At 38.7% G+C, this 18,749-nt stretch overlaps 1 protein-coding gene across 4 annotated transcripts in view; it reads right to left on the bottom strand.

The window, feature by feature from the left end:
* The window catches only part of TAFA2 (TAFA chemokine like family member 2), a 461,660-nt gene that overhangs the window by 45,367 nt on the left and 397,544 nt on the right, over positions 1–18,749 (bottom strand). For all 4 annotated transcript variants that reach the window (XR_004301323.1, XR_004301324.1, XM_032420363.1 and 1 more), the window contains exons 3-4: positions 5,183–5,335; positions 3,968–4,092 (exon numbers count right to left, since the gene is read on the bottom strand). Coding sequence is in view for 2 of the 4 variants with exons in the window: in XM_032420363.1 (XP_032276254.1) it covers positions 3,968–4,092; positions 5,183–5,335 (278 nt within the window). In the remaining 2 variants the exon portion in view is untranslated. The remainder of the gene's footprint in view (positions 1–3,967; positions 4,093–5,182; positions 5,336–18,749) is intronic.

Below are 18,749 nucleotides of genomic sequence, written 5' to 3'. Positions count from 1 at the left end.
AACTGTACACTATTCATTCCCCCACTCTAGGGCATACGCCTGGTTGGCAGGGACCATTAGTGCCTACTGTGGTTTGGGAAATTAAGATAATACCTGCAATACACTTAGAGTGCCTCGTACACTCTAAGAGCTAAGTGAATGCCTTCATATATGCTTTTGTTGCTTTGCTTGTAATAAGAGCATTGTTATTATTACAGGATGTTTATGCATGGGAAATTCTTCATACCTGCTGATTTTCTTTGCATTATTTGCCAAAATGAAATCATATTTTACACACTTAAAATCCACTTATATTTGAAGAGACTTTAGAAAAAGTTCTTATCTGCTTGAGGCACTTTAAGTAAATTAGTAAAGATGAAAGAATTCCAATTAGTTAAAAATTACCCAGAAAATGTCTTAAGTATCTGAAAAGTAAATAGACTTAGGATTTGTGATTCATAAAGATAATATTTCTAATGAAAATACAGAATCTTGCATACTCTGAAGGTCATCTTTCTTTAGGTAAGAACCAGACTTAAGAGCTGCATGACCATTGGTGTTTAGAACCCATACCCATGGCCTCGGACTGTGAATTCTAAGATCAAAATGTGACTTCCTTTAGATGTTCCACAGAGAAGGAATATCACAACATTCAAAGAAATGAATCACAGTCTATGTTTTCTGAGGATCCAACAATATTATCAAAGATTTTTTTTTCTCAAATCTTACAAGCTCTACAACACCTTTCCCCCTGCTACTTTTGTATTATATAATTAGAGTATAATTATGTGCTCTTTCACACTGGAAAGAGTATTCTTTTATTAATGACTCTTTGAAAAGTTCTTTATTATTTATCTTTGAAAGTGAGTTTGAAATCAAAGGGCTCTCATGACTTTTCCTTTCTTTTTAACTTTGGAGTTCTTAAAAGTAATACAATAGGTGGTTACAGAGGTCATAGGCAGTCATAAGTTTCCACCTTTAAGGTAAGAAATAGGGTTCAGGAAACAAAGGTTGCATCCTCCTTTTCCTCCATATTAAGTGTTTGGGGTACTGAAGAACATGATTGCAAAATACTGATATTCCAACAAGGGTTGTCTATTCTTTGCCTTTTCTCCCTTGTTGGGACAAATAGAAAATGGATCAGAATAATAAGCTTCCTGAATCTGGTACAAAGACAGAGGGGAGTATAGTTCACACTTATAGCAGGAATGTAAATTCCAAATTAGTCTTAAATGAGAAATTCACCCAGCCCATAATCTGTAGCCAGTTCTGGAAAGTACCACCACATCTCTGCTGAGGCTAAGCAAGTCTCATTGCTGTTTTTGGCTGACTGCTTTTTTTCTAACATTTGGCTTACCGGAGCACTCCAGATTGAATATGGGCAATTAAAAGGAAGGGTGTACATTATTGCAAATTTTAATCATTTCTCGAGCCATTTTGCTTGCAGTCATAATCCCACAAGACCAACATATCTTGCATAAGAAACTCAGATGACTTTTGACTGCAAGCAACTCTTCGGTTACTTAAACCTATTCATGCTTAACTTCTGGACTTTCCCCATTTGTGGCTGGAACCTGCCAAATCAGGACTGCGGTGGCTGCTTGGTTTCCCACAGCCATGGCTAACTTATTTAAGCCTGGCAAATGAACAATAATGCCAATGAATCAAAAACGATCAGAATTCTTCTCAATTCCACTGCTGCTATTTATGTATGGCAAGAGCTACCTCTGTCCAACACTTCCACGGTGTACAAAGTAATACTGGGCCAGAGCTATTTCAAAAATTGGTATCTCCTGTACTTTTTGTACTATTTCAGTGGAGACAGCAGAACAGTAATAACCTGATGACCTCGGAAACTTTGTTTTTTGAGGCCTCAGGGAAATGTAGCCAAATTGTTTTGTAAACCAAAAAAACACTCAAAATTGCACATAATTTTGCCTAGCCATTTGGAATACCATGATGTCCCTTGAGTTGGAAATGTCTACATAGCTTCCTACTCACCAGCAGTCTTTTTCTTGTGAAGAAAAACAAAAGATAATCATTTACTTTAATTGTATTCAAGAAACTCCATCTTTCAGGAGGATCTAGATATGGTCTTCCTCACAAGTTGTCAGCCTCTCATCCATCTTGTTTAATTACAAGATGAAAACCAGTTAAATGTGAAGAATTGCGGAGACTGAATTTTAAGTTTGGACCGCTGAGAATATGGCACAGCCCGGAGGGAAGCAGCACTTCTAACACAATTTACTGTGGGAATTTAGATCACATGGTCCTGACCTTTTCATTTCAACGATCCAGAAAGTTAAAGATAATTTTAAAGGTCTCCCTAATATGAATAGAACGGTAGGAAGCTTTCCTCACTATTACTTAAGAATAAGTTAAATTATCTAGTTTAAACTACAGGTTAAGAGATTAGGTCTGGAATGAGACTGCTCGGTTTGAACCCTGGCTTCCCTGTTCATTAGCTGTGTGACCTTGGGAAGTCACTGAAGGTTTTGAAACTTTGGTTTACTCATCTGTAAAAAGGAGATAATAATATTATCTTCCTCACTGGGCTGTTAAGAGGATTAAATGTGCTCATTCACATGAAGTACTTTGTTCGGTTTATGGCATATGTTTTAAGTATCCAATAAATGTTAGCTTCCTCATGTCCACTGAAGTAATAAAAAACAGAGTTTAGTCGTAGAGTGCTATTTTTTTTTTTTTTTTTAATTTGCTTCAGAATCTCAAATCTTCAATGAATTTCCGTGAGTGCTATTTTGGACTAAGAATTTATAGTGTTAGGGAAGGAAATATTTTCATGCTATAAAAAACATAAGGAAATTTCATATTGCCAGGATGTTTTTAACAAATCAATATGGTTTATTTCATGTGCTACCTGAATAATACAATTATTCTAATAGTTAGATCGTGCACTCTGTGGGTTTGGGAAAAGTATGTCAGCATTTAGCCAACAAAAAGAGTCATGAATAATTTGACAAAATATGAACTTATTATTTATGCTATTAGAAACTTAGTTACTTTTGTGTATCTGAACAGACTGTGCACTAAACATATTATTCAACAGACTGAATTATATATCTGATAGATTTAAAAATAATCCTCTTGAATATGTCCAGAGAGGTTTAAAAAAAAAAAACTATTATTAAACAATGTGGTAAATTAACCAGTCTCTGGTTTTACGTTACTTTTTATAAAAATATCATCTCATATCATTATTCTGTTCTAGTCCCCAATTATCCAATTCTGATCAATAGTCTGCTTTCCCCTAAAAGCAAATAGCAAAACAAGACAGAATTTTCATTTGCTGATTCTATAGAAAATTTAAATTCTGCCAATCCAGAATATCCATGGAGCTAATTAGGAAAGCAAAGAATAAAGAACCATTTTTCACTTCTCTCCCATGTCCCAGAAGTCAATCAGTGCAAGCTGAAAGACATCATCGTCTGAAGAGTATTCTTTTCATATTGACTCTGAGATTTAGAAACTCCTCTTGGTAACTCATTACAAAGTTAACCATTAGAAAACCATTTATTGACCCAGAAATCAGGAAGATCAAAATAATTACTTTCATAAAAATGAAAGACTCTTAGTTGTGAAATTGTATTGAGTCATATGTAAAATAAATTCTCTTTTCCCAGAATATATTCAAATTATTGTCCATTAGAAGAATAAGGGATTGAGGTCACCTTCTCAGCATTTAACATGCGTCCTTGGGATGTTTCACATTACTATCAGTATCTCATGAAAGAACACACAACATTAGTTTATTAAATAACATGACAGTTGATGGCAATCTATAGAAGATGCTATTCTGGGCAAAAAAATGTGCTATGAAAAAATGAATTAGGAAGAAAATGGGGGGGGAATGTAGTATGGAAAACTATACTCTTCATTCTACAACCATCACTTAACGATGTTACTGCACATGTCCATGCTCTATAAATTCAGAGACATTTTTGCTTTCCCAAGCTGGCTGTCCACTTACCCTAGTTGTTTTCACTTTATTCCCAGAGGAACAGCTCCATCCTTTCCGATCCGGAAGAACTTTACATTCCTCTCCCTCAAGACATGGCTGCATATGGCACCACCATTTCTGTTCCACTATTGAAGCTACAGGAGATTAAAAAAAAAAAAATCAATTCAGTGTTTTCTATTTGGGCTAGTTAATTCTCCGGGTGCACATTTAAAGAGGAACAAAGGGCACCGATTTTTCCCACTACTAGGTAGATTGGGCTTTGAAGCATGCTTCTCTTTTTGTCCACAGAGGCTAAATCTTTCTAGATATTCTGACTAAAAGAATTTGTATTTTCTATTTTAGTTTATTGTGGTAAGAACACCTAACATGAACTCTACCCTCGTAACAAATAGTATTGTTAATTAATTAAATGCACATTATGGAAGGATTTTTTTTTCATGTGAACATACAGGCTTCATGAAAACTAATATATTGGAAAGAAACTTATGTAGACATACGCATGCACTGATTTACCTAAACATATAAGAAAATCAACCTATGACCAGTTTAGAGTCAATGTAATACTTCCCACAAGTAGGCTAAAATTAGGAGGATACTAGAGTTAATGTAATTTTTTTAACTGTGGGCAGTAACCATCATCAAGGAATGAGCCATGCTAACAGGAATACTTAAATTATTATTTATGGTAACAGTAATTAAATAGATCCATACAAAGATGTATATCCTATTGTAATTAGGTGAACCCTCCAATGAAGAAATTAATATTTTGATGGATCTCCATAAAAATCAATATTTCATGTGAATTCAAGGTACAATTACAAATTCACTCATTTGTTTGGTGCTTATTTTTTCATTCTTAAGAATCATCCATGGGTTTAGGTCACCATACTGTTTAATCCTCTATTTTCATCTCTCCTTTCCCAATTAATTTACATACACATGCCCTCCACAGGTAAATCAGTATTTCATGGTATCAAAGTAAGAAGCACATGGACTTGTTGGAACCTCACTAGAATGCCTTTTGTTACAAAACTGCATAAGGTCTTAGACCTTCTTCCAGAGGATTTTAGATTTCAGAATGCCCCCCTAAATAATCTCTCATCAACCACATGATTTATGGAATGGTCCCTCAGGACTGACCACAGTCAACAGCATTATAGTGGAGTTCCAGTTCTAACCAGTCCCCAGCTACATGACCACCATGAGCAATGGAAGAAGTCGCACCATCCACACAAGATGGAGCAGCTCGCGTGGTGCCTGCCACCTGCCCAGGGAAGCAGGAGCACTTGACTGTCTGTGATCGCTCTTCTATCTTGTTCTTATTACAGCATCTGTGGAGTGCCACCACCTCGCAAGTGCCCGTTTTAACATGGTGAGCTGCACAAACAAAAGAGATAAGACAACATTGAGAAAGTTTTGGCTTCTCCCCCCTCTTTTTAATTAGAAGTACATTAAATATAGCTCTATAAGGGATCCACCATGCATGAAACTAGAAACACAACGATGCTGACTCCATATGCAGATTTGATTTCTTTTCTAAATGTGCAAGGACCATTTCTGTCAGTAAATGCTTGGTGAAGCAGGAACAATTAGTGACCAGATTAGAATGAGCTGTTAGAACAGTCTGAAATACAGAGACAATATGTGGCGCCATCAAAAACATACTTATTTGCATATGACTTTTCTGTCCAACATGTTAATCAAAGAAAGGCTAACCCCTTGACAAGGCGCCCTGCAATGGGGCTAAGAACACATCTCTTCTCAAAGTGGGGGAGGGCTAAGGTTACATTGTTCCTCTAGGGGTGAGTGCAAAGGCCAGACAGGGAACCTCTTTTCAGAAAGCAAAGAGGTAAAGGGTGGAACCCATCTCCTCAGTATTCCTCTGCCCAGTTTCCCTGGGAATGAACTAATTGGGAATTCTTGAAATTGCTGCCATTTTCCTGAAAGTCCCAGCCAGTGTCAGTCCTAAAAATCTTTTTTTCCCATGTTGCCTTGAGGGAACAACTGCCACCAATAGCCAACAACTGTAGCCAGAATGTGGGTAGATTTATATCTAGCCTGGGAGCCCCATCCAATAAGCTGTGGGGCTCCCCCCACCCAGCCCATTAACCTGGCAGAAAGGCGCCTGAATGCTTTGGGTGCTTGAGACTTGTGGACCTCACTTACACATTATGATAGGGTTCTAGTTTGCCTTTACTTTTTTTTTTTTTTTTTTTTGGAACCATTTCATCTTCAGAGTATTAACCCTACTTTGAAACAATAAAGCAGAAGTTTCATCTGCTAAAAATAAAAAGTTTAAAATCAAACATTAGTTGAAACACTATGCTTTCAGAAATTTAAAAAATGTCTTATAAAAACCAGATCTGAAATTGTTTAACGTAACGTAACATATCAAGGCCCATTTTGTAAATGAGATCAGTATATCATGTATTTATATTAATCTTCCCCTTGGGGATGAGTATCACTGTGCAGAACTCAGGTTAGACAGCTTGCTTAGATTTTTCTTGTAAGAGAAAACAAATCACACATTGTCCATCCCTCCATGCAAGACCAAGAAACTTGGGTGTGACATATGGCTTTGACATGTGATCCTCAAAAGAACTTTCAAGAAACAGATACCATTTCCATTGCCACAAAGATTTTCCTGCCACTGTAGATACAAATGGGGATTTCTCTATGTTTGACTCAAACATAAGGCTATCTCTGTGGAAAGTTTAAAAACTTGAGAGCCAGACTTCTTCTTGTGCTCTAGAAAATATTTTCTTAGCTAAGGATGATTCAGTTTGGTTTAATTTATTGAATGCTTTGCATTATATCATACAAGTCAATATGCTAACTTTTTGTACTGCACTTCACTTAATCACATTTTGATTGAGTCAATACCACACCTCAGGTATGGTTCTGAGTATTGGGGATATAACGATGAAAAGGAGGGACATAGAGCCTGCCCTCGGCTCATATTCCTGTGTAGAAAACAAATTATAAATACCTGTTGATGATTAAGACAATACTAGATTTTTAAGCTCCTTGAAGGAACTGCAGTAGAGTAAGGGGAAAGTAATCAGGGAGGGAAAGTGTATTTTTGTGAGTGTCAGAGAGGACCCCTGTGAGATAATCAGAATGATGACCTGAGTGCTGAGAGGGAAGCATCTGTTATGAGGATCTAAGAAAGGAAGAGCAGTCCAAAGAGAAGAAGCAGCAAATGGTGGGGAGCTGAAATGGGAAAATGTGTGATGTGTTCCCAGGACAGCAATATGACTAGTGTGGCAATAGTGCGGTTGAACAATTGGGAGATCTAGTGAACTGTGTCAGAAATGTGGGGAGAGCAGGGGACTAGGAAAGATGGCAGAGGAGTAGGGGACCCTATTTCAACCGGTCCCCAGAATTGAGCTGGATATCTACCAGACCACTCTGAGCACCCACGAACCAGCCTGAGATGTAAGAAGATCTGGATCTCTACAAACAGAATAACGCAGGCGGTTGGTTTTGAGGTAGGAAGCGGGGAGCCGTGATTCCGCGGGCAGGTATTGGAGGATAAATGGCAGCGGGAGGGTGCCTGGCCGTGGGGATCCTACACCGCCGATGAGGGACAGCCTCGTGTGCTGCGGACGGGGCACAGACTTGCAGACTGATAGCGGCGGGGAAAGGACTCTAGGGCAGCTCCCAGGGCAGAAACCTGGAGCGGTGGAGTCGCGTGGGTGAACTGGGAGCAGCTGGCGGTTTTAGAAGCACAAAGGGCAGAGACATGCCCCAACCTGGAGGCAGGACTGGGAGCGCTGCGGAGGGGCGCACAACCCAGGACGCTGCAGTTTATAGCAGCACAGACAGAAATGGAGGGAGTGTGGCCTGGAGAGCTCACTGAAGAACAGACTGCGGTCTCTCTGCTCTGAGGCAGAGGGTTGGAAACCGTCTCTTCTGCTCTCACGGAAGAGACGCGGAAAGACGCCAGGGAAAGCCGCCAGAGAATAAAAGCCCCGAACACTGATTCCCACTGAGCCCATCCCCCACCACAGGGGGGCAGGGCAACTCCACCCAAACAGGGTTGCCTGAGTAACAGTGCGGCAGGCCCCTCCCCCAGAAGACAGGCTGGGAAAACAAGAGGCCAGCAACCTTAAGGTCCCAAGAAAACAGGTGCATCTTGCTTGGGTTCTGGTCAATAATTTGGACTCTATACATTCCCTCATATACCCATCAACAGAATGACTAGGAGGAAGAGCCCCCAAAATAGAAAAGACTCAGAGATTATGACTTATGCTGCAGATTTACAAATGGATGCAGATATAACCAAGATGTCAGAGATGGAATTCAGGCTAGCAATTGTGAAGACAATGGCTAGAATGGAGAAATTAATTAATGGCAACATAGAGTCTCTAAGGGCAGAAACGAAAGCTGAATTGGCAGAACTTAAAAATGCTATCCGTGAGATCCAATCCAATCTAGATAATCTAACAGCTAGGGTAAGTGAGGCAGAAGAACGAATAAGCGACCTGGAAGACAATATAATAGATAAAAAGGGAAAAGAGGAGGCCAGGGAAAAACAACTCTGAATCCATGAAAATAGAATCAGAGAAATAAGTGACACCATGAAGCGTTCCAGTGTCAGAATAATTGGAATCCCGGAGGGAGTGGAGAGAGGACTAGAAGATGTATTTGAGCAAATCGTAGCTGAGAACTTCCCTAATCTGGGGGATGGAACAAACATTCGCGTCCTAGAGGCAGAGAGGACCCCTCCCAAGATCAAGGAAAACAGGCCAATACCCTGGCATGTAATAGTAAAACTTGCAAATCTTAGAACCAAGGAAACCATCTTAAGGGCAGTTAGGGGGAAGAGATTCCTTACGTACAGACGGAGGAACATCAGAATAACGTCAGACCTATCCACAGAGACCTGGCAAGCCAGAAAGGCCTGGCAAGACATATTCAGGGTACTAAATGAGAAGAACATGCAGCCAAGAATACTTTATCCGGCAAGGCTTTCATTTAGAATGGATGGAGAGATGCAGAGCTTCCACGACCGGCAGAAGCTGAAAGAACATGTGACCACTAAGCCGGCCCTGCAAGAAATATTAAGGGGGGTTCTATAAAAGGAGAAAGACCCCAAGAGTGATACACAACAGAAATTTACAGGGACAATCTATAAAAACAACGTCTTCACAGGCAACATGATGACAATTAATTCATATCTTCCAATAATCACTCTCAACGTGAATGGCCTAAATGCTCCCATAAAACAGCACAGGGTTGCAGATTGGATGAAAAGACAGGACCCATCCATATGCTGCCTACAAGAGACTCATTTTGAACCTAAAGATACATCCAGACTGAAAGTGAAGGGATGGAGATCCATCTTCCATGCCAGCGGACCTCAAAAGAAAGCTGGAGTAGCAATTCTTATATCAGACAAATTAGATTTTAAACTAAAGTCTGTAATTAGAGACACAGAAGGACACTATATCATTCTTAAAGGGTCTATCCAACAAGAGGATCTAACAATTGTAAATATCTATGCCCCCAACATGGGAGCAGCCATCTACATAAGCCAACTGCTAACCAAAATAAAGAGTCATATTGATAACAATACGTTAATTGTAGGAGACCTCAATACTCCACTCTCAGCAATGGACAGATCATCTAAGCAGAAAATCAACAAGGAAACAAGAGCTTTGAATGATACACTGGACCAGATGGACCTCATAGATATTTACAGAACATTCCACCCTAAAACAATAGAATACTCATTCTTCTTGAGCGCACATGGAACTTTCTCCAGAATAGACCACATACTGGGTCACAAATCAGGTCTCAACCGATACCAAAAGATTGAGATTATTCCCTGCATATTCTCAGACCACAGTGCTTTAAAACTGGAACTCAATCACAAGAAAAAATTTGGCAGAAATTCAAACACTTGGAAGCTAAAGACCACTCTGCTCAAGAATGTTTGGGTCAACCAGGAAATCAAAGAAGAACTTAAACAATTCACGGAAATCAATGAGAATGAAAACACATCGGTCCAAAACCTGTGGGATACTGCAAAGGTGGTCCTAAGGGGGAAATACATAGCCATCCAAGCCTCACTCAAAAAAATAGAAAAATCCCGAATTCAGCAACTAACTCTACACCTTAAAGAACTAGAGAAAAAGCAACAAACGATGCCTAAGCCATGCATTAGAAGAGAAATAATTAAAATTAGAGCAGAAATCAATGAATTAGAAACCAGAAACACAGTAGATCAGATCAACGAAACTAGAAGTTGGTTCTTTGAAAGAATTAATAAGATCGATAAACCACTGGCTAGACTTATCCAAAAGAAAAGAGAAAGGACCCAAATTAATAAAATTATGAATGAAAGGAGAGAGATCATGACTAACACCAAGGAAATAGTAACAATTATTAGAAATTATTATCAACAACTATATGCCAATAAACTGAGCAATCTGGATGAAATGGAGGCCTTCCTGGAAACCTATAAGCTGCCAAGACTGAAACAGGAAGAAATTGACAAACTGAATAGGCCAGTAAGCAGTAACGAGATTGAAGCAGTGATCAAAAACCTCCAAAAAACAAGAGTCCAGGGCCTGATGGATTCCCTGGGGAATTCTACCAAACATTCAAAGAAGAAATAATACCTATTCTACTGAAGCTGTTTCAAAAAATAGAAACAGAAGGAAAACTTCCAAACTCATTCTGTGAGGCCAGCATTACCTTAATCCTCAAACCAGGCAAAGACCCCATCAAAAAGAATTTCAGACCGATATCCCTGATGAATATGGATTCCAAAATCCTCAACAAAATCCTACCTAATAGGATCCAACAATACATTAAAAGGATCATCCACCACGACCAAGTGGCATTTATCCCCGGGATGCAAGGGTGGTTCAACATTTCGCAAATCAATCAATGTGATAGAACACATTAATAAGGGGAGGGAGAAGAACCATATGGTCCTCTCAATATGTGCAGAAAAAGCATTTGACAAAACACAACATCCTTTCCTGATTAAAACTCTTCAGAGTATAGGGATAGAGGGAACATTCCTCAAGTTCATAAAATCCATCTATGAAAAACCCACAGCGAATATCATCCTCAATGGGGAAAAGCTGAGAGCCTTCCCCTTAAGATCAGGAACACGTCAAGGATTCCCAGTCTCGCCACTATTGTTCAACATAGTACTAGAAGTCCTAGCAACAGCAATCAGACAACAAAAAGAAATAAAAGGTATTCAAATTGGCAAAGAAGAAGTCAAACTCTCTCTTTTCACAGACGACATGATACTTTATGTGCAAAACCCAAAGACTCCACCCCCAAATTACTAGAACTCATCCAGCAATTCAGTAATGTGGCAGGATACAAAATCAATGCACAGAAATCAGTTGCTTTCTTATACACTAACAACGCAACTGTAGAAAGAGAAATTAGAGAAACGATTCTATTTACAATAGCACCAAAAACCATAAGATACCTCGGAGTAAACCTAACCAAAGAGGTAAAGGATCTATACTCTAGGAACTACAGAACCCTCATGAAAGAAATTGAAGAAGACACAAAAAGATGGAAAAATATTCCATGCTCATGGATCGGAAGAATAAACATTGTTAAAATGTCTATGCTACCCAGAGCAATCTATACCTTCAATGCCATCCCGATCAAAATTCCAATGACATTTTTCAAAGTGCTGGAACAAACAATCCTAAAATTGGTATGGAATCAGAGAAGACCCCGAATCACCAAGGAAATGTTGAAAAAGAAAAACAAAGCTGGGGGCATCACGTTGCCCGATTTCAAGCTATATTACAAAGCTGTGATCACCAAGACAGCATGGTACTGGCACAAAAACAGATATATAGACCAATGGAACAGAATAGAGAACCCAGAGATGGACCCTCAACTCTATGGACAAATAATCTTTGACAAAGCAGGAAAAAACATGCAATGGAAAAAAGACAGTCTCTTCAATAAATGGTGCTGGGAAAATGGGACAGCCACATGCAGAAGAATGAAACTCGGCCATTCTCTAACACCATTCACAAAGATAAACTCAAAGCGGATGAAAGACCTCAATGTGAGACAGGAATCCATCAAAATCCTAGAGGAGAACATAGGCAGTAACCTCTTTGACATCGCCCACAGCAACTTCTTTCAAGATACATCTCCAAAAGCTAGTGAAACAAAAGCAAAAATGAACTTTTGGGACTTCATCTAGATAAAAAGCTTCTGCACAGCAAAGGAAACAGTCAACAAAACAAAGAGGCAACCCACAGAATGGGAGAAGATATTTGCAAATGACCCTACAGATAAAGGGCTGGTATCCCAGATCTATAAAGAACTTCTCAAACTCAACACCCAAAAAACAAACAATCAAGTCAAAAAGTGGGCAGAAGATATGAAAAGACACTTCTCTGAAGAAGACATACAAATGGCTAACAGACACATGAAAAAATGTTCATCATCATTAGCCATCAGGGAAATTCAAATCAAAACCACATTGAGATACCACCTTACACCAGTTAGAATGGCAAAATGGACAGGGAAAGAAACAACAAATGTTGGAGAGGTTGTGGAGAAAGGGGAATCCTCTTACACTGTTGGTGGGAAGGCAAGTTGGTACAGCCACTTTGGAAAACAGTGTGGAGGTGCCTCAAAAATTTAAAAATAGAGCTACCCTATGACCCAGCAATTGCACTACTGGGTATTTACCCCAAAGACACAGATGTAGTGAAAAGAAGGGCCATATGCACCCCAATGTTCATAGCAGCAATGTTTGCAATAGCCAAACTGTGGAAAGAGCCGAGATGCCCTTCAACAAATGAATGGATAAAGAAGATGTGGTCCATATATACAATGGAATATTACTCAGCCATCAGAAAAGATGAATACCCAACTTTTACATCAACATGGATGGGACTGGAGGAGATTATGCTAAGTGAAATAAGTCAAGCAGAGAAAGTCAATTATCATATGGTTTCACTTATGTGTGGAACATAAGGAATAGCATGAAGGACACTAGGAGAAGGAAGGGAAAAATGAAAGGAAGGAAATCGGAGGGAGAGATGAACCATGAGAGACTATGGACTCTGAGAAACAAAGAGGGTTTTAGAGGGGAGTGGGGAGGGGGGATTGGTTAGCCCGGTGATGGGTATTAAGGAGGGCACGTACTGCATGGAGCACTGGGTGTTATACGAAAACAATGGATCATGGATCACCACATCAAAAACTAATGATGTATTGTATGGTGACTAACATAACATAATAAAATTAAAAAAAAAAAAAAAGGGATCGATGAGCTGTGGTGAGTGCTGCTGAAAGGTTCAATAAACAAAGAGAAATCACTGTCCATTAAAAAAGTAATATGTACTAATTAAGAGCATAGCCTTTAAAGCCAGAGTAGCTGGGTTCAAATCTGAGCTCCTCCTAATAGCTGTGTGACCTTGGGCAAATTATTTAGTATCTCTGAGTAGCATTTTTTTCCTTTCTAAAAGGGGGATATTAATAGTACCATCTTTATAGGGTTGGTTTGAGGATGAAATGAGTTAATGGGTATAAAGTATTTAGAGCACTGCCTGCCTCATAGTAGGCCCTCCGTGTTAGCTATTGTTAGCATTTGATCCAGTAAAAATCATTTCAGTGGCATGATGAAAATAAAAGCATGATTAAAGTAAGTTTATTGGAGAATGGGATGTAAAACTGCAATTATACAAATTTCTTCCAAGAAGCTTTTCTGTTAAGGGAAGAAGGAAGTGAGCAATAACCAGAATGAAGCATGGTGTCAAGAGAATCTTTTTTAATGAATGCTGTAAAGGCATGCTTGTTTGCTGGAATGATCTGGTAGAGAAATGCACAATATAGGAAAGAAAATGGGTAATTACAAAAGAATGTTCTTGAGAAGGAAAAGGGAATTGAGATTCAGGGCACTGGGGGGGGGGGGCGTTGACAATAAATTGATGTAGAAATAATCCATTTTAACAAGAGTGAAGTGGGATGTGTAGCTACAGAGGCAGGTAGGTGTGAATGGATTAGGTGGTGAGGAGATGAGGCAGTTTCTTATTTGACTTCACCTAATTTTGCTATGAAACATGAGAGATGTTTGAAAAGAAAAATGAGGCTATAAAATAGGTCTCTCAGAAAGAGGCAAAGTAAATTTCCTGGGAAGGAGTAGTAGGATGCCTGCAGGGAGTTGGCTGGTACACGCTGTAAACTCCAGAGGGTGGAAGAAGATGAGGAATTTCAGAGCAGAATGGAGATGAACATCTCTGTGATGATGATTGGGGATGCTTGGACCTCTGATAGTGATTTGGGGAGAGAAAGATGTAGATCATGAGGTTAGTCGTACAAGTCTTTGGAGGGAAACCAGGCTGGAGACAAGAGATTATTAGGGCTTCTTCAGATACTGACGCTGTTCAGCCCAGCACTGAGCTGAGACAGCTCCGGGGACAGCCTGAGTGGCGAGGGTTCTGCTCTATTCCATAGGGTTCTGTTTTCTCCCAGTGCCAGGAGCACACAGTGACATTCCATTGACCTCTCCCCTGGGAGGAGAGGCACTATTTTAGCATCCACGAAGGCCATTTTACTATTTGTTCTAAGGAGATTTTATCGTACATTGGAAAGGAATAGGTGAAAACTCGGCATCCGGTTTCCCCTTCCCAATGTCAGTATCAAAATTCATTTCTGCTTTTCCTGACAAGAAATATAAAAGGATAAAGCAGTTGTGGTAGTCATTGGCAAACATTAGTGCTGTTTGCCAAATATTTCTGGCTCTCTGCCTTCTGGACACATGGTAATATTGTACCTCTTCACCCCGATCATTAACCTTCGACAAGATCATGTGACTTACTTTGGCCAATGAAATGAAAGCTAAAATATTAGTCACTTACGAGCAAAAGCAAAGGGTATCAGTTTGTGTGGCTGCTTTAAAAGCTGGTGTGTAATTCACCACATTTTTCCCTACCAGCCCAAGCAACCAAGTATGTTTTTGATAGTGGAAACTATATCGACCTGAGTCTTCAAGTGAAGAGACATGAAGCAGAGTTCCACCAACTAGGATGGACTTAGGCGTGAGAAATAAGCCTTAAGCTGTTATAAGCCTCTAAAAGTTTGAGATGGTTTTTGTTACTGCTTCAAAACTTAGCCCACCCTGAGGACATAGTAGTACTTTCTACTGCTTCCTAGATTGTTTAGTAGAATTTATTTTTTCCAAATGCATTAATTGGAGGATAAGCCAATGAAGCATGGTATCTCAAAATAGATCATTCTAGCTTGTGTGAGTCAATGCAAAATGAATATTTAAAGGAAAAATGTTTGGGATGTCTGGGTGGCTCAGTCGGTTAAGTGTCTGCCTTCAGCTCAGGTCATGATCGCAGGGTTCTGGGATCAAGCCCCACATCGGGCTCCTTGCTCAGCAGAAAACCTGCTTCTCCCTCTGTCTGCCGCTCCACCTGCTTGTGCTCTCCCTTTCTCTCTGACAAATAAATAAGTAAAATCTTTTTTAAAAATTAAATAAAGGAAAATGTTTATATATTATATAATTTAAAGGATTACAAAGAGTTATTCCACAATTGGATAATTACTTTGGTTAAGTTTGGTATGTGAGGACTCTGGTGAAGAAAGTATGTTTTCTTGTTTGAGGAAAAAGGAGGTAAGAATGATGCCTGTATGGTATAATGAACAGGAGGGTAAAGTAGGAGCTGCCCTGGGAAGACTGACAGACATGTCCTCCCCTTCAGAGCACATGGTACTAAATGTGAAGAGATTAATAATAAAGCTGACCAGGAAGAGCAAGCCTGATAGACACAGGCTTTGCTGCCTTGACCTTTCTCTTCATTGAAGAAAGAAAAGAAAATGTACAGACATACAGGTTGAGTTTCCTAGTGAAAAATGGGACTTAGTAAAAAAAAAAAAAAAACACAGCCTCTGTTCTTATTAAAACTGAAGTTGTAAAGTTTTTTTGTGGAGGAATGAGAGAGGGATAATTAACCTTTTTAAAATAGAACAGATGATAGGCAAGTAGATGGATGGGTAATATTATCCTCAAAGAGTTTGAAGGCATGGGCAGGAAGAATATTGACTTCAGTATGTTTTGATATATGCCAAGTGAAACCAGATACCTCAAAACAGAGAAATGAATCTTCTAGCAGAGTTTAGTTCACCTAAGCATGGCATACGTAGACATATGTATAGTTTTCTTATTTGTCTGTGTATCTTAGCTTCTTAGGATAACCAGATTCTTGTAAACAAAGACTAATTTTTCATGTAAACTGTTCAGCATGTGGTATGTATTTAATAAATGGTAAACAAGCAATTTAAGACGGTAAAACTAATTCCCATGGTTTTCCTTTAAAAGGTTAATGAGACTGTAGGAAATTCCAGCAGTTACTACAATTCTCTGTACGGATTCAGACAGAGCTCTTGATAAACTAACCTAATCAAATATTAGGGCTTTCCAAATTAACAAAATAAGCTTCACAGACAGTTAGCATCATATTAAAATGATGCAAGACCCCCTGGAGAAGATTTAAATGAAAAAAGAACAAATAAACAATATTCTTCATGTCACAATTCCCAAGTCACAAACAAACCAACAAAACCACCTTTCTTCTCTTCTTCTATTTCGTCCTCCCTGGATGTGATGCATAAACGCCAAGGGTTGCCCCCTACATTTTTGTGAAAGGATGCTAGAGACACGGAGGTTTCATTCTTATGAAAATGGGGATACCAAGTTTTACCCAGCTCTACTTGTGGCCTTCTGGGATTATTACCCTATGTCTCATTTCAACAATAGGATCATTAGCCTTTGAGTGCCCCCAGAAATGAGGCCTAAGATACTGCCTCTTAGACGAACCATGAGAGACTATGGACTCAGAAACAAACTGAGGGTTCTAGAGGGGAGGGGGTGGGGGGATGGGTTAGCCTGGTGATGGGTATTAAAGAGGGCACGTACTGCATGGAGCACTGGGTGTTATATGTAAACAATGAATCGTGGAACACTACATCAAAAATGAATGATTTAATGTATGGTGATTAACATAACATAATAATAATAAAAAGAGATACTGCCTCTTAAACCATGTCTCAAGATTTCTGAAAGTTTTCTTTTTTTTTTTTTTTTCTGAGCATTTTCTAAAGCTACTGTGACTGGTATATTCTGATATGAAGTCCTATAAAGCATTTTAGCAAAACGTTTGTTGTTTTCAACTGCTTTTTCACTGACTGAAAGGAACTTCTTCAGAGGGAAAAATCTGAATTAAGTAACATTTGGTTCGTATGCTTGCATAGATTTTTAAAAACTATATGGCCACATACATAATTGTAATTTTATATATATATACACACACACGTATGTTTATACATGTGTTAATATGATCACATTTTATTCATCACCTGTGAACTATAAATACATAGGTATGAAAAATTGGTACACAATAGAATAATATTTATGCAAATCATTTCACCTTGAGTAGTGGTTGCTGGCCTTAGGTTAATAAGAGCACAAAACTATGCATATCACATTCTGTACAAATGAATCATTCATTCACTCTGGAAATGATGTATAAAATAATGACAGTTGCTACCATTTATTGAATATTCACTGTATGCCAAGCATATGAAACTGCTTTTAAATTGTATAACGTTACTTAAATATTAATTCTCTTTGTTTTTACTATTGTAATTAGTGAATACAAAATGATGGAACATATAAGTTACAAAGACATAGCTGCTAGGGAAAATTATCTACATTTTCTAAAAGTTCTAATTTCATATTTCAAAAAATCTCTAGGGGCACCTCAGTCATTAAGCGTCTGCCTTCACCTCAGGTCATGATCCCAGGGTCCTGGGATCAAGTCCCACATCGGGCTCCCTGCTCCACGGGAGGCCTGCTTCTCCCTCTCCCACTCCCCCTGCTTGTGTTCCCTCTCTCACTGTGTCTCTGTCAAATAAATAAATAAAATCTTTTAAAAAAATCTCTATATATACTTATGTTGACATGAGATGCATGTAAAAAAATACTTAATTTGACACTTAAACTACAGAAGAGAATAAATTCAGCATCAAGTTGTGAATTTGTTCTTACTTGGTTTCCTTTTCATTAGATTTCAGTTCTTATTTGTATTCTGATTTGTCTCATTGATTCTAAAATTTTGTTTGTCTCCATACACTCCTATTTAATAGTTTTACCCAGCCTGACTAGCTCCCCAGAGAGTCTGCATTACACCTTCCAAGCAGAAATAAAGCATCACCTACATGCACCAATAGACATCTGAAATGCAAGCTAGTTAGTGGATTTGGGTTGCTGTAAATCACTTTGAATGGAAAAAATGTGCTGAAACAAAACTTTTTGAGACAGCTAATTTCTCACTTTAATTCATTACAATGAGAAAATAGGGCACATTTTTAGACTTTCATGATGAAGCAATCTAATTAAAAGAAATGGTTATTTAAAGAGCTCAATGAAATTTCAAAAGTTCACATAATTTATGAAGTCAAAATGATCAGGGAGGAAATAGCCAAGTGCCGATGACATTTTTACAGAGCCTGTTTTCTAAAACTGCTCCATTTTTATATGAAAAAAAATAAAGTCATTGGAGGAAAAAAAGATTTTCACTAAAGGATAATAACCCTAATAATGATGGTACAGTCTCTATTAACAAAAGCAAGCTCTCAATCACAGGATGTCCCCCAGTCTAAGAGAAAGAGGCATTACAGAAGATTCACTCTTGAGAGAATTTTAGACTCATTGCCCTTCAGCTCAATCATGAACATCTTCTACTTCCTCATTCTAAATGAGAATTGATGTTGA

This window comes from Phoca vitulina, unplaced genomic scaffold, assembly GCF_004348235.1.
Source record: "Phoca vitulina isolate PV1807 unplaced genomic scaffold, GSC_HSeal_1.0 scaffold23, whole genome shotgun sequence".
Taxonomy (NCBI): Eukaryota; Metazoa; Chordata; class Mammalia; order Carnivora; family Phocidae; genus Phoca; species Phoca vitulina.
This window is presented reverse-complemented; position numbering and strand designations above follow the sequence as displayed.